At 51.4% G+C, this 16,376-nt stretch overlaps 1 protein-coding gene across 1 annotated transcript; it reads left to right on the top strand.

Moving 5' to 3' along the window:
• The first annotated feature begins 968 nt into the window (after positions 1–968).
• Positions 969–13,114, top strand: onecutl (one cut domain, family member, like). Its single transcript, XM_056286875.1, is given in 3 exon segments — positions 969–1,142; positions 1,144–2,068; positions 12,804–13,114. Coding segments are annotated over 3 exon segments (1,410 nt in total).
• The last annotated feature ends 3,262 nt before the right edge of the window (positions 13,115–16,376 follow it).

The raw sequence follows: 16,376 nt of genomic DNA on the forward strand, positions 1-16,376 counted from the left end.
GCCGGAGACATGCAGCGGACGGACGACGGCCGCACACGCGCTCCAATAAGCGGATAACAAAAGGTAGGAATGCTGCCTCGCGGCCGGTAGCGCGTGTCGGCGCTGTGCCGGCGTTGTGTCGGTGTTGTGTCGGCGTTGTGTGTCCGTTCCCCCCGCATGTCCTCCCCGCTGGCTGGTCGCTGGCCGGCTGTCGGAGCATCGTCCACACTCCCCTGCGTGTGTTGAGTGACAGACGAGGCTGACGCGTCGGTTGCGCGCGGGGCTGATTGTATTCGCTAAAGGTTTGTTTGTTTGTTTGTTTATTTGTTTGTTTGTTTGTGCGCCTTATTTCCGCGGCTGTGCACGGTGCGGGGCATGTGTGAGGGCAGCGGAGGGGGGGGGGGGGTTCGGTCCGTGTGATTGTTTTTGTTTGAGGCGCGTGAGGCGGATGGAGGGATCGGGCTGGCGGACTGGGCTGTACGTGACCCGCGTGTGTCTTCTTTCTTTCTCTGCGTCGGTAAAAGTTGAACGCAGCAGAGTAACGGACGCTCATCTTGTCTCACGCAGGCACAACAACAACAGCAACAACAGCAGCGACGACACACAGACGGACACACACACACCCAGCGTGTCGTTGCACAACTGAGATGGACACGACGCTCCAGCCTGGCCGGTGCTCCTGAAGCCGCCGCCGCCGCTGCACGCGCCTTCTCGTGGAGTTAGCGGCAGTTTGAGGAGAGTCTCAGATAATTAATTAGACACCCCATAAGCCCGGAAATCAATTCGCTCACAAATCAATAAATCCATAGCCTCGTGTAACAAGAGACCTTCCAGACAGTTAGCTCGGCTGCTGGACAACAACAATAACAAGAGAAGAAGAAGAAGAAGTAGAGAAGAAGAAGTAGAGAAGAAGAAGAAGAAAAACGGGCAAGACGGAGAACAAACAAAAGCAAAAAAGGCGACGGTTATTTCGGTGAAGCCCGGGCAGGATGGACGGGAGTCTGGGGGAGATGTCCCTGCACAGCCACTCGGAGCTGGTCCACAACCAGGAGGGCAGGGCCATGCTGCACTCGCGGGACCTCTCGGCCGCTTTCCCCCGGCCCTCCCTCGGGGGCCCCTCCATGTCCCTGGAGCCTGATCACCGCCCGCCGGGATTCGACCACTTCCATGTCCGCCCTGGGGTATGGAGGCGATGCCCCGGCCAGCTGCGGCAGCACCTACACCACCCTGACGCCCCTGCAGCCGTTCGACGACAAGTTCCACCACCACCACCACCACCACCACCCCTGCCTGCCCGTCAGCAACGTCATCGGCAGCTTCACCCTCATGCGGGAGGATCGCGGCCTCGGCGGGAACTTCTACAACCCCTACGGCAAAGAGCTGGCCATGTCCCAGAGCCTCTCCCCGCCCTCCGCCGGCTCCGGCCTGGGCTCCTCCATGCACGGCTACAGCAGCTTGAACAACAGCCCCAACGGCAACGGGGGCCAGATGCTCCCCGGCGGGTACGAGGTCCACGGCGGGAACCTCTTCTGTCGGACGACGGACTTCGGTCGCGAGATGTCCCCCCCGGGCCTCGGGGGAGGCGGAGGGGACGCGCCGGGGGGCCACCAGCTAAACAAAATGGATGCCCACCAGCATGTGCCAGGCCATCACCCTCACGTCTACAGCCAGCACTACCAGCCGCCCCACCCACACCCCCACCACCACCACCCGCACCCCCACCCGGGCCAGCAGGCCTCGAAGATGGGCGAGCATCCACACTCGTCGTCGTCGTCGTCATCGTCGCCTGGCGAGGGCATGCTGTCCGGCACGCAGGGCGGCGGCGGGGGAGGAGGAGGGGGGTCGGGTGGCGAGGAGATCAACACCAGGGACGTGGCCCAGAGGATCATCACGGAGCTGAAGAGGTACAGCATCCCCCAGGCCATCTTCGCCGAGAGGGTCCTGTGTAGGTCACAGGGCACGCTGTCTGACCTCCTGAGGAACCCCAAGCCCTGGGGCAAGCTCAAGTCCGGCCGAGAGACCTTTAAGAGGATGTCCCGCTGGCTGCAGGAGCCCGAGTTTCAAAGGATGGCCTCGCTCCGGCTGGAGGGTAAGATTTTGCCTTCTTCTGCTTTCTGACTGTGTGTGTGTGTGTGTGTGTGTGTGTGTGTGTGTGTGTGTGTGTGTGTGTGTGTGTGTGTGTGTGTGTGTGCACACACACACACACAAAAACCTCACGTACACAAACACACAGTAGTACACACACACACACACACACACACACACACACACACACACACACACACACACACACACAAAGTCCTAAAATGATACACATAAAAACCCAACAACAAACAAACAGACACACTCGCCCGCCTTATTCCCCCCCCCCGCCCCCCTGCCCCCCCTCCCTGTCTTCACGTCCTCCACAATATTCGCCTCTGTGATGATCAGTATGCGGCTCAGGTCAGCACGTGAGGGGCAGGGAGAGCGTGATGCTGATGTTTTTCCTCCTTCATACACACCAGTGCACCAGTGTTTGGACTGAGCAGCCTCCAAACACCGTCCTGCTGGAAAAAAACCCAACAACAACAAAACAAAAACCCACAGCCTCAGCAATGAATCGAGGACAGTTTGAGTAAGAAAGGGGCCATATGTCGGATCTCTTTGTTTACTTTGCTCTCACACAGTTAATTATTGATTTGTACAGTTGCTACAGTCAAAGAAAAATGCCACAGACATTTGCCCTCCTTTTAAATGAACCGTGAAGATCAGCATCAGCAGCGTTTGGCTAGAAAGCCCCGTTTCTTCTTCTCTCTCTTTTTTTTTGGAGTTCAGAAAATAATGTGTGCAGAGGTGCCATTTAGGAGCGGCTAAACGGAGGCTAGCAGTGATTTCTCTGCGCGGCTGCGCGGCTGCAGGGGAGCTGATGAGACTCCGCCACGCGTCTTTTATCAGCACCGTCACACAGGCAATTACCGAGAAGAAGAAGAAAAAAAATGCACAAAAAAAGCAACTGTTTTAGTTTTGTTGTTTTGCTCGGGGGCATCGCCTTGTGCTTTTTATTTGTCCTCCGTATCTGAGGGAGGGGGGCAAAAAAAGCATAAAAAGGACAAAAGATTACGGTTAAGCGGCGCAACACTCGATTTTCAAGATATCTGGCTGTTGTTTTTTTTTGTTGTTGTTTTATCGAGGCACATGTTCATGTGCTGCTTGACATCTGATCTTCTTCTGGGGGGGGTATGGGCTGAAGACAAGGCAGCATGTCCAGTGTTACAACGTTACAGCGTTACAACGTTACAACGTTATAACGTTACAACGTTACAGCGTTACAGTGCTACAACGTTACAGCGCTACAACGTTACAGTGTTACAACGTTACAGTGTTACAACGTTACAACGTTACAACGTTACAGTGTTACAGCGTTACAACGTTACAGTGTTACAGCGTTACAGCGTTACAGCGTTAGTGTTACAGTGTCGTCCCCCCATAGGGACCAAACCCCATCTGATACACGCGGCACAGAAACAGACCCAACGCAACACAGTAATCTGAGATGAGCAGAGCAGCGCGTGCATCTGTGTGTGTGTGTATGTGCGCGCGCGCGTGCATCTGTGTGTGTTTGCGTGTGCGCGCGCGTGTATCTGCATGTGGTCTTGTCGCTGTGGGGGTCTGTGAGCGGTTCGTGTGTGTGAGCCGGTCTGACTTGATCACTGCTTTTCGCCCTCTGTCAGCAGCTCGGCTGATTAAAGCCAAACAACACAATAGGGTTCATAGGTAATGATTGGGCACTCTTGCAATCCCCTCACAATTATTGATCTTTGATTGTTCGGCTCTCAGAGCACATGTGTACATCCTGGGCTCAGCAAAACACTACAGCAGTCACACCCCGCAGAAGCGGTGATCAAGTAATGAATTAGCTCTCTGGTTTGCATGGCCGCCACTGTATCTGCGCAGAGGTCACGTTGTGTGTTTCAGATAAATCACGTCTCCCCCCTGGCTGATAGTGGGAACACCTTGTATGTGGGGGGACTGCTGCTTCCCGTCACATGCCCCTTATCCCCAGCCTGATCATGGGGTAAGACAGGCCTTTGTTGACTTCACCTGTTAAAACACGCTTCTTCTATTTTTTTATTCTCCTTTTATTTTAAATCAATCATGAAATTTGGGGGAAATCTTCTTCTTTGTCTAAAACAGAGGTATTATTTTAACGACTATTCGCTCAAAACTCGAGCAGCAGATCAATTATACTCATAAAAAATTAAGGACCCTCCACAGAGGGAAGGAACAACCGGCAAGCTAAGGTTAACAAGCTTTCTCTCTCTGTCTGTCTCTCTGTCTCTCCCTGTCTCTGTCTGTCTGTCTGTCTGTCTGTCTGTCTGTCTGTCTGTCTCTCTCGCCCTGTCTGTCTCTATCTGTCTCTCTGTCTCTCCCTGTCTCTGTCTGTCTGTCTGTCTGTCTGTCTGTCTGTCTGTCTGTCTGTCTGTCTGTCTGTCTGTCTCCCCCTGTCTCTCAGTCTGTCTGTCTGTCTGTCTGTCTGTCTGTCTGTCTGTCTGTCTCCCCCTGTCTCTCAGTCTGTCTGTCTGTCTGTCTGTCTGTCTGTCTGTCTGTCTGTCTGTCTGTCTGTCTGTCTGTCTGTCTCTCTCGCCCTGTCTGTCTATCTGTCTCTGTCTGTCTGTCTCTCGCTCTCTGTCTGTCTCTTCCCGCTGTCTCTGTCTGTCTGTCTGTCTGTCTGTCTGTCTGTCTGTCTGTCTGTGTCTCTGTCTCTCTCCCACAGTCTAAACTTGCATATTTAGTCTTTGGCAAAGCCACAATTTGGACAGCTCTGCACTTTTCTACATAACCTACTTTCTGAGGGGGCTGCTGTTTTTTCTTTCTTTCTTTTTTCCCCTTCTTTTTGTCTTCCTCCCCGGCCAAGCCTCTTTTGTTTAATTACAAACCTCTATTGATTTCCATGGGAAAGAGCAGCACGCTTTGCCCACACACACCTTGGGAGCGGCGTCGGTGAATCGAGACTGGAATTAGAATGTGCGGTGCTGGAGAGCTCTCCGCTTCACGCCTCAACTTTTAACATGATCCTCCTCCTAATGCGGCACTCGTCTAAACACCCCCCCTCCCCCACCCCCCCTCCAGCCAAAACCACTGCTATTCTGGTAATTCTCCACTTTCTCCGTGATTTCGGTGTGCGTGCGCGCGTGCGCGTGCTGGAGGCTCTGCAGAGACTCTCTGAAAGCATAAAAATGCTGGAGGTAATTACGGACCTGTGTCCTCGTCATATTTTCAGATGTTGTGCCGACATGGCTGAGGTGCTGGCAGAGGAGGGGAGGGGAGGGGGGAGGAGGCGGTCCTGAGGATTTATCCGCAGTATCTTTGTAATTTTTTTTCTCCTTCTCTTCCTTCCCCGTGGTTCGTCTTCTTCTGCTCTGTGGATTACTGCGCTGTATATGAGATGCATCTTCAGGCCGACCTCGGGCTGTGGAGGAGGCAATCAGGATTTAGTGGGAGAGAGATGCAGGACGGGCAGGATAAAGACCACACAGCAGCCGCGCTTCAACACTTTAAGTCGAGTGGAGGGGGTGGGTGGGTGTGGGTGGGGGGGTAGGATCAGGGACTATAACTTTAAAGATGATGGCTGAAGCCCTTGACTAAAGGTCTAAATGAATAAAAAAGGTCAATGCGGTTTACGTGTCAGCTCCACTGCCTTTTGCCAGCACCACCCCCTCTGTGGTAACGAAAGCCCCCCCCCCATCCCACCCCACCCACCCAACATCCACCCTACCCCCCACACCCCGTCCGCTGCCTCTGACAGTGGTCCACATTCGGTTGGCCAGGCCTCAAAGGTCACAGAGGAGACCATTTTTTTCCCTTTTTTTTTTTGCATATTAGGTATTGTAAACAGGTCAACGTGCACCCCCCCCCCCACCTTCCTGGGTGTTTTATGTTTAATTTTTCTTTTTTCCATCTATCTCGCTCTTTGCAAACGTCTACCCCCCCCCCCTCCGCCCCACCACCACCACCACACTACACGTCTGCTGAGGCACTGAAGGGGTTAACCAGCCTCTGTGGGTCGAGAGTCTGTGCTGCACAGATTTAATCAATAATTTCTATCAGCCCCTGGTCCAAGAAATCAGCGGGGGGTGGGCTGGGGCTGGAGGAGGAGGGGGGGTGAGAGGGAGGACAGGGAGAGGAGAGGGGTGGGGGGGTGACTGGAGGGCGGGGGATAGGGGTTGGGGGGTGGGGTGGGGGTGGGGGCTCCGATGCCGGGGGGTAGGGAAAGGGCTTTCGATCACGTTTCAGCAACACGAGACAGGGGGCATACATCATGATTAGGGGCTGTTCCCACGATCATAAGAAGCCTATAGGGGCATATTTATGTCCGCGGGAGCAGCGCCCGCGCCGCGGATTTATAGCATGGTAATTGGGAGCCTTTTACACGTGATTACAACATAAGGAAGCATTTACTTAATGGCCGGCGTTATGATTGCTGCTGAGGGAAGGAGCCGGGTACGAGATGGGGGTTGGAGTCCGTTTGACTGTACGCAAGTGTGTGTGTGGGTGTATGTGTGTATGTGTGTGTGTGTGGGTGTATGTGTATGTGTGTGTGTGTGTGCGCACCAGGACACCCTGACTCCTCCAACAACCCATAAATCCACGGTACAAGCAAGCTAACTACCACTATCATTTCATTCGTTTCATTACAACATGGAGCTGTAAGCCACCACCACCACCACCGCATGTCCTGTACCACTGCATGTCCTGCACCACCGCGTGTCCACCACCACATATTCACCACCACCGCATGTCCACCACCACCGCATGTCCACCACCACTACATGTCCTGCACCACCGCGTGTCCACCACCACATATTCACCACCACCGCATATTCACCACCACCGCATGTCCACCACCACTACATGTCCTGCACCACCGCGTGTCCACCACCACATATTCACCACCACCGCATGTCCACCACCACCGCATGTCCTGCACCACCGCATGTCCACCACCACCACCACCGCATGTCCTGTACCACTGCATGTCCTGCACCACCGCATGTCCACCACCACATATTCACCACCACCACATATTCACCACCACCGCATGTCCTGCACCACCGCATGTCCACCACCACCGCATGTCCACCACCACTACATGTCCTGCACCACCGCATGTCCACCACCACCACATATTCACCACCACCGCATGTCCTGCACCACCGCATGTCCACCACCACCACATATTCACCACCACCGCATGTCCTGCACCACCACATATTCACCACCACTGCATGTCCTGCACCACCGCATGTCCACCACCACCACATATTCACCACCACTGCATGTCCACCACCACCGCATGTCCACCACCACCACATATTCACCACCACTGCATGTCCTGCACCACCGCATGTCCACCACCACCACCACCACATATTCACCACCACTGCATGTCCACCACCACCGCATGTCCACCACCACCACCACATATTCACCACCACCACATGTCCTGCACCACCACATATTCACCACCACTGCATGTCCTGCACCACCGCATGTCCACCACCACCACCACCACCACCACATATTCACCACCACTGCATGTCCTGCACCACCGCATGTCCACCACCACCACCACCACCACATATTCACCACCACTGCATGTCCACCACCACCGCATGTCCACCACCACCACCACATATTCACCACCACCACATGTCCTGCACCACCACATATTCACCACCACTGCATGTCCTGCACCACCGCATGTCCACCACCACCACCACCACCACCACATATTCACCACCACTGCATGTCCACCACCACCGCATGTCCACCACCACCACATATTCACCACCACTGCATGTCCTGCACCACCGCATGTCCACCACCACCACCACCACATATTCACCACCACTGCATGTCCACCACCACCGCATGTCCACCACCACCACCACATATTCACCACCACCACATGTCCTGCACCACCACGTATTCACCACCACTGCATGTCCTGCACCACCGCATGTCCACCACCACCACCACATATTCACCACCAACGCATGTCCTGCACCACCGCATGTCCTCCACCACTACATATCCTCCACCACCACATGTCCTCCTGCAGCAGCATCAGGCCCCCTGCATCGGCACAGTAGGGCCGGTATAAGGCCTGTCAAAAATATAGCATTTGAGGGAATTACTAGAAAAAAAGACTATTTATTTCACTTGTGGTAATATTGACATGCCTCTGACATCTCGGCCTGTTCAGATTTTAATGAGACGTGGTTCGATAACTCTCAGAAATGCAAACGAGCGCTGGATGCCTAAAAGCTAACAAGCTCCTCTAATCTCAAGTTGACAAGAGTGCATCCGCGAGTTAAACATTTCCCTCAGATAATGATTCAGAGGCAAATGTACTGTGGGAATTTCACAGCACAGTTTTCTTCAATTTCTACTTTAAAAAAAAATCACATGCAAACAATTCAGTGGCTGAGGTTCAGGTGAACTGCTAGATGTCAAAAACGGTCAAGCGCTCTGACGGTGTGCAGGCCCGTCCTGTCTGATGCCTCCTCTGGTGTGGTGGTGCGATGGTGTGAAAGGGAGGAAGCTAGTGAGGTCACACTTATTTCTCGAGTGCGGTGCCGGTGAGAGGTATTTGCCACTGTGCATGTGGGTATTGAAGCGCCGGTCATACAGTAAACATCAGCATCACTTCCTGGTGTGTGAGATGTTTCTCAATGGGGAGATGTGAGGCAATCAATCAAACAGTGCTCAGTGCTGCTCCACACCAAAGACTGGCCCTGTGGTACATGTGTCGAATGTGTGTGTGCGTGTGCGTGTGCGTGAGAGAGAGAGAGAGAGAGAGAGAGAGAGAGAGAGAGAGAGAGAGAGAGAGAGAGAGAGAGAGAGAGAGAGAATATGGATCGGTACCACTTTACAATAACTCTACCCTGATAAAGGATTTTAAATGGTTTTTAATTGGGGTATCAGTTAGGTTGTAAACACTATAAATCATTAATAAGCGATTATAAACAAGTTATAACACAGTTCTCATACATCGATGCGGGGCTCAGTTTTTGGCAAAGATCAAGACACTGCTGCTCTTTTTATCCACCTCCCCGTTAAGCCTCGGATGTAGCTGGTTGCCGAGTAACCAGAGTGATGCGAGGCCTCCCAGTACACGTCCCTGCGGGCTCACTATGTGGCAAGCAACCCTTCCTTTTTTATCTAATGTGTTATAACAGCTTATCAATGATTCATAAAGGGTTCACAACATCATTAATACCATAATTATAAACCATTCATCAGTCCTTTATAAGGTTACTCTTGTAACGTGGTACCCGTGGAGCTATATTTTCGCGTGTATCTTTGTGTGTCTGCATGTTATGTAAATATGATTTTGTGGTTATGTCGCCTAAGTTCCGTGTGTGTGTGTTGCGCGCGCGCGTGTGTTTGTGTTGATGTTCATGGTTGTTTCCGTCTGAGTGTAAATATGTGTTTGTGGTGGGCGTTTGTGTGTGTAAATGTGGTTGAGAGAAATAGCAGGTGTGAATGTTTTGATTTGTGTGTGTGTGTGTGTGTGTGTGTGCACATGTTTGTGTGAAAATCATTCTGTTTCTAACGCAAGTGTGTCTGCACACGTGCATGCATGTTTGTGTGTTTGTAGTTTACATGTCTGTGTGTCTTTATATGTTTGCATGCACGTTTGTGCGTGTGCATGCATTTATGCGTGTGTGTGTGTGTCTGCGTGTGACTTTTTGTGTTGCCATGTGTGTGCAAGTGTCTACGTTTGAGCACGTGTGTACATGCCTGGGCTTATGCACGCGTCCGCGCCGGCGCTTACACTCACAAAACACATTTGACACCATCAGCAAAACGAGCCGCTCAGACACGCGCCGCTGATTGAAAGCTCTTAAAAGTGTGCATTTAGGTAATTACCCGAGTCCCCCAAATATATTTCAGTCCACTCTGGGCTTCTAAACACCGAGGGCAATGCCGACTCGGCCCATTTCACTCACCTCCGACGTAACTCCCTTTAATAGAAAACAAATTAGCTTCCCTAAAGTGATTATTACTCACTCCCAACACTACATGTAAATGACTTTTATGAGAAACTAATGATGTTGAGGACTCCACTAAGGCTAGGGGGGGAGGAGATGGGGGGAGAGGGGGGGGGATGGGCTGGCACGGTACAGAAAGGCTGGCGTTGTGTTTGGTGTTGCTTGTAAATATGGCGTCAGGGCGTGTTTGAGGGTGAGGGTTCAGGTTTTGCAGAGAAAATGGCAGCTTGAATTCTAAATCGCCGAATGCTGCCTGACTCTAAGATTGTATTTCACACACACACCCCTCCCACCCACCCACCCACCCACCCACCCACCCACACACACACACACACACACACACACAAAACACAAGAAAACCCCATTTTCCCACACTTACTCGCCATGCAAACCTGAGTGTTTTGCAGAGTAATATTCTAGATTTTCCTGGAGGAAGTATTGATTGAGTAATTGGCGAAGGAGCGTTGGCTACAGCGGTGTTTAACCCGGCCCTGAGTTGTTATTGAGTGAGCAGGTACCCTGGCTGGAAGCTGCATCATAACAAAGACCACATCCCCGCTTCACCACTGGCGAGGAGCGAACGATGAGTACGTCTTCGCGTTTTTAAGGAATAATAACAGAGAGAAATGATTCACACGTCTGCGTGGAAACACAAGTCCTTCAGCCTCATCGGGATCAGAATCACGAACACTTTACTTGTCGTTTCATGAACCCCAGCCCACAGCAGCAGCACAAAGACAAAAACACACCCCAAAACTACACGATGACATATATCCAAACTAACACATATATCCAAACTAACACCTATATCCAAACTAACACATATATCCAAACTAACACATATATCCAAACTAACACATATATCCAAACTAACACATATATCCAAACTAACACATATATCCAAACTAACACCTATATCCAAACTAACACATATATCCAAACTAACACATATATCTAAAATAAAATAAAATAAAAAATATCTGTCCAGGAGAACCAACGCCAGCCAGGATGACTGTCAGCGTGGGCTAGCAGTTAGCTTAGCATGCCCCGCTTCCGCCTCCTGTCAGACCGCCCTCGGTGTTTCCTCTTCGGGCGCAGCTCCGGTCAGGGCCGTGGTCCTTGGGCCCACAGGCCGCAGCAGACCAAGCTCCCTCATCCGATCCAACGCCAACTCTCCCGGCCAGACACCCTCGACCCCCCCATCCCCATCCCCACCCCCGCACACCACACGACGATGCTAAAAACACAGCCAATGCTAGGCGCCCTCGGTGTTACCGGAACTGCCGGTCTGCATGGGCTAGCAGTTAGCTTAGCCCGCCCCCGGTGTTTCCTCTTCGGGCACAGCTCCAGGCAGGACCCGGCAGACCAAGCTCTCCCAGCCGATCCAGCGCCAGCTCTCCCAGCTATCATACGAAGACAAAGTTAGATGCAGACGCGGACAAAGACACTGCATGGACGGTACCGGGTGAGGCCGCCGCAAACGTGACTTCGCGCCGCCATCTTCCCACACCGGAAGTGGAATGACTAGCTCGTGTTAGCATAAGTTAGCTCGCCAGCCAAAAACACACAAAAACAAAAAATGTAATTGCGTCATATGTCTCACTTGGAAAAACACACTTGGGGTTTCATGAACTATATTTATTTATATAAGGTGTTTTAAAGTGGTTTAGCTTTCAGTGGTGCCTCTTGGCCTTTCTGGTCTTTCTTGTGCACTTTTGATTGGGAACAGATTTGCAGATGAAGACCTCGTCTACGTCACAGCTGCAGTCCGTCTAAGTGTCTCCCCTCATTCAACAACACATTTTACCGGAGGAATTTTAAAACCTGTCACTTTGTATTGAAGCAAAAGAGAGAAAAAACAACTTGCTGAAGGAAAGGAGGGTTGTTTTTTGGGGGTGAAGCTTCTGCTGTTTGGTTTGTCTGAACCTTCAGTTAGTTTTCTCGGAAACGGACGGGCATGTTGTCCAAACTATTGTAGCGAATATGTAGCGAATTCGGGGGACAACGCAACCGCAGGAACTGCCGCGAACCCGTATCGCCCGCACCGCAGGGGGCATCGCTAACCGCTCGACTAAAGGGTCAGACTCGCGAGCCAGCGTGTCTTCTTATCCATGCACGTTACACTATTGATTATTGGAAATTAGTATCCATACGTTTACAAGGGAGCTTTTCTCCTTTTCTGAAATTAACTTTAATTTGATGTTTTCACAATTGTCATGTACCGGTTTGGCATGTAAGGGCACCCGTATGTATGTGACGTCACCTGTTGATGTGGGGAGAAGCGAGAGGAATATTATCCGGGCAGTCTTGCAATACGGTGGAGTACAGCAAGCCACGTTAGGCATTGTGTAATAACGGTGTGCCTATTCATTTATAATTAATGACACCTAAATAAGCATATAGGTGGGAATAACAGATCAGAACAACAATGTGTGTGCGTGTGCGCGTGTGCGTGTGATAACATCTGGATGTAGGAACCCCATTTAGCCACACACACCACAGCAGCTCAGCGGCATTAAGACGTGGCTGGCTGGACGTCTTGATTCCTCTGCAACACGCTGAAATGCGTTGCTGATTCATCTCTTTTAACTAATCAAAGTTGCTTAGCTAATCTGTTTTCTTTCAACAAATCCACTTTCTCCCAGCTAATCCATTTGTCCTAGTTAGCCAGCCAGTCTGTTAGCTAACCTATTTCCCCTCTCTGTTTTTAATTCATTTACCGTTTTTTTTCTTCCTTTCAACCTCCCCCCCTCCCCCCCCCACACCTCTTCTCACCGCCTCCAGCCTGCAAGAGGAAGGAGCAGGAGCAGAGCAAGATGGAGCGCAACCAGGGGCCCAAGCGTACTCGGTTGGTGTTCACCGACCTCCAGCGGCGTACGCTGATGGCCATCTTCAGGGAGAACCACCGCCCGGCCAAGGACCTGCAGGTCACCATCTCCCAGCAGCTGGGCCTGGAGCTCTCCACCGTCAGCAACTTCTTCATGAACGCCCGCCGACGCAACCTCAACAAATGGGCGGACGAGGGCCGCCCCTCGTCCACGGGCTCCTCGGGTTCCAGCGTCTCCTCCACCGCCGTGTCCTGCAGCACGGCCTGATGGGAGATAAGCGCATGAGGCACCGCTGTGGTGGAGGTTCCATGTTGGGTGGGGCACGCTGACTGGTCTAGGTGGAGACCAGCCATAATAGTGTCCTCTTTGTTATCGGAAGGAGCCGCGGCCAATACGGATGATTTTTTTTACATTTCTTATTTATTGAGGAGGTATCTTGAGGCGTTTACCAAACCAAAGTCGATCGCCCCCTTTGAGATGGAAAGGGGGCGAAACCCAGAGCGATAGGGTCGCGGGACGGGAGGTCCTGCTTTGTACAGTCAGGGGGCGCGAAATCGAGTCTGAGAAGAGTCACGCCCCGTACACAGACTCCATCTCATTACGTTATTTTTCAATTACGTAGAGTAGAGATAACGAGGGTATTACAAATCAGGAGCAAGCATATTTTTTTTGGTGTACCCTCAAATCTATTAGTCACCTCTCCCAGTGTGAAGAATCAAAAGGTGGTCACTCGTTCACATCTGGAGAGCCCCGTCATGTGAGTTGTTAATCAAAAACCATCTCCCTCCAATTAAGACCCCCCACCCCGATGTTCTTACGACCCTTTTTTCCCTCGCAAATCAAGGTAAAAGAGAGAGAGAGGAAGAAAGATCGTTTTTGAACACAGCTTCCCTTTTTGTCGAACCTACTGCCCCCCTCTCCTCCTAGCATGCTACTCCACGGCAACGCTTCACAGGAAGTTCTGTGATCAGAACCTGGATTTTATCAGGAGGTTCCCGCGTGGCTGCACCGCCAACCAATCAGTTTTTGTTTTTTTCCAAGGGGGGGAACCAATGGTGTATATCGGCGTTCACCGGGGAGGGGGGGGGGGCGGGGGGACGGAATTAATAACCACACGTACAACGCAGCGACTGACGTCATCGGCGCAGCCGTCCTAGACACGGGCTGAGCTTCAAACCAAAAGCGCCATAATAAAACAGGTTTGACTCAAAAAAAAACAAAAAAGCGGAAGAAACCGGAAGGAGGAGAAAAAACAAAACAAAATCACGACGACAAACGTTGAACACAAAGGCTCCCGGGAAAGAGGTTCACCACACACACACACACACACACACACACACACACACACACAATGTATAGCGATGTTGTAGTGTGTTTTCTTCTTCTTTTCTTTTCTTTTCAGCCGCTCATATTTCCAACCGAATAAGGGAAGGGGGCCGCTGTTGGCGGTGGGAACTCTTTTGTTTCGAAACAGATGTCTAGAAAACGGAGGAAAGATGTTCTCTCCGCCCTTTTGTACAGATTTCAAGCACATCGCTCTATTTATAGAAGCACGTTGGAAGCGCGGGGCAGTTGTTCCAGCCCCGCCAACGTACAAGGTCATTTTTAAAAACCCAAAAAAAAAATTTTTTTTTACGTTGTTTTTTTTTTCTTCGTTTCTTTTTTTTTTCTTCTTTTCTTTTTCGGTCCTGAAGGAGCGTCTCTGCCGCGTCTCCTCAACGCAGAAATCGGAGCATGAAGGTTTTCAAATGCAACTACTGATCTGAGTAACCTATTTATTACCGCGATCCTCTATTTATCAGTTTCCTCCCCCCCTCTCTCTCTACTCTCTCTCTCTCTACTCTCCCTCCCCCTCCCCCTTATTTATTTGGTTATTTATTTGTGCTATCTATATACTGTAATTATTTATTTATTAATGCTTTATATGTCTGTGTGAAACTGAAGACTTTTTTCTGATGGGCACTTTTAGCTGTAGAATCCCATCGTAATACCAAAGATTTAAGATTGTTCCCCCTTTGAATGTATGGCCTGAACCCCCTTTGACCCCCCCCCCCCGACACCACCTGCTGATGTTACATCTTACTCTGTCTTTAAGGCCTGGCCTGACTGTTTGTGTCGTTTTTTTTAAAATTTAATTGTATTATTTTGTTTTGTAAAATAATGGGGATTTCTTTACTCGTGCAAATGTCTCCGTGGTCAGCTCTTATTGCTGAGGCCAAAGCTCGTCTGAATGTTGTGGTAACGATAATAATTATAATAGTAAGAATAATAACTGTAATAATAATAATAATTGGATATCCGGTAGGTTCACAGGTTGCTTGTAAAGTCCTGTTCAGACCGACACCATTCGACAGTGTGTGTTCAAGCGTCCGGGGACCCACTTAATGGGGCGTCCGAGGGGCCTCTGCGTGCGTGCGTGCGTGTGTATGCGTGTGTGCTTGTGCGTGTGTGTGTGTGTGAAAGAGACGCCTTCGGGGCCGCATGCAGAAACACACATTGTGCGTCTGCCCGGGGGGACTGCATGGTTTGTGAATCTACTAAAAAAAGAAAAGAAAAAAGCCCCCCCCCCCCGATGCAGCGCAGACACTTCCGTCTATGTCCGTCTCAGTGTGACGCGCACTGTCCTCATAACACCAAACCCTTGTGCCAGTTGTCTCAGTTCCACAGGGGTCCTACAAATCTACAAATTGTTCTTTTCTGGGAGGGGGTGGTGGGGGGGGTTTCTGTGGCCATCTCTCCCTCTAGTCCCGGGGTCTCTAGAAAAGCTGGTATGCACAAGCAAATCCCCCTCTTTTAGTCGTTGGGTTGGATTGTCTGGTGCCAGTTAAAACAGGGAGAAGCGGTCTGATTCCCTGACCCGGCGTAAATGCTGCCAAAGTGTGGCGAGCGAGGCTAGCTCGGCCGTCTCTCATCCTCCCTCTCCCTCCCCGTTTCTCTCGGTCTTTAATATTCGGAGGGGTGGGTTGCCGGGCCCCTTCACAGCGTGCACTTGAAAGACGGGCGGTCATGAAAGAGGCCATCGACTTTTCTGAGACTTCAAAGGGAATTTTTTTTCCTCTCCATCCGTCTCCTCCTCTCTGGGTATCTGGTCTGAGGTGTCCGCTCTCGGCCAGACCTGTGGGCTTTAGGGGCATTCAGAGAAGGAAGCGCGGGGGGGGGGGTGATGGTGGGAAGTGGGGGGGCGGATCAGAGAGGAGGCTGAATCATCCAAAATGTTGGAGGGGCGGGGTGTTATGGAGGGCGGGGGGTTCAAGAACAGAGGGCAGTTGCGGTGGAGGGGCATGAGGCTGAATTAAACTTTAATGAGCAACAATTGTAAGCATGCTGAGCGAGGGAAGCGTTGGACGTGGGGGTGCCGGGGTCTGATACAGATGAAAACGCACGCGCGCGCACGCGCACATATATATGTACACAGCTAGGGGGCGTGACCTCTGCTTGCTGCCCTTGTTAAATCAAAGGGAAGGGGGCAACTCTCCGGTTATGACGTGTCATATTGAAGACCCGGAGCCTGAAATGGAAGCGAGGTTTC

Source organism: Lampris incognitus, chromosome 9 (assembly GCF_029633865.1).
Source record: "Lampris incognitus isolate fLamInc1 chromosome 9, fLamInc1.hap2, whole genome shotgun sequence".
NCBI lineage: Eukaryota > Metazoa > Chordata > Actinopteri > Lampriformes > Lampridae > Lampris > Lampris incognitus.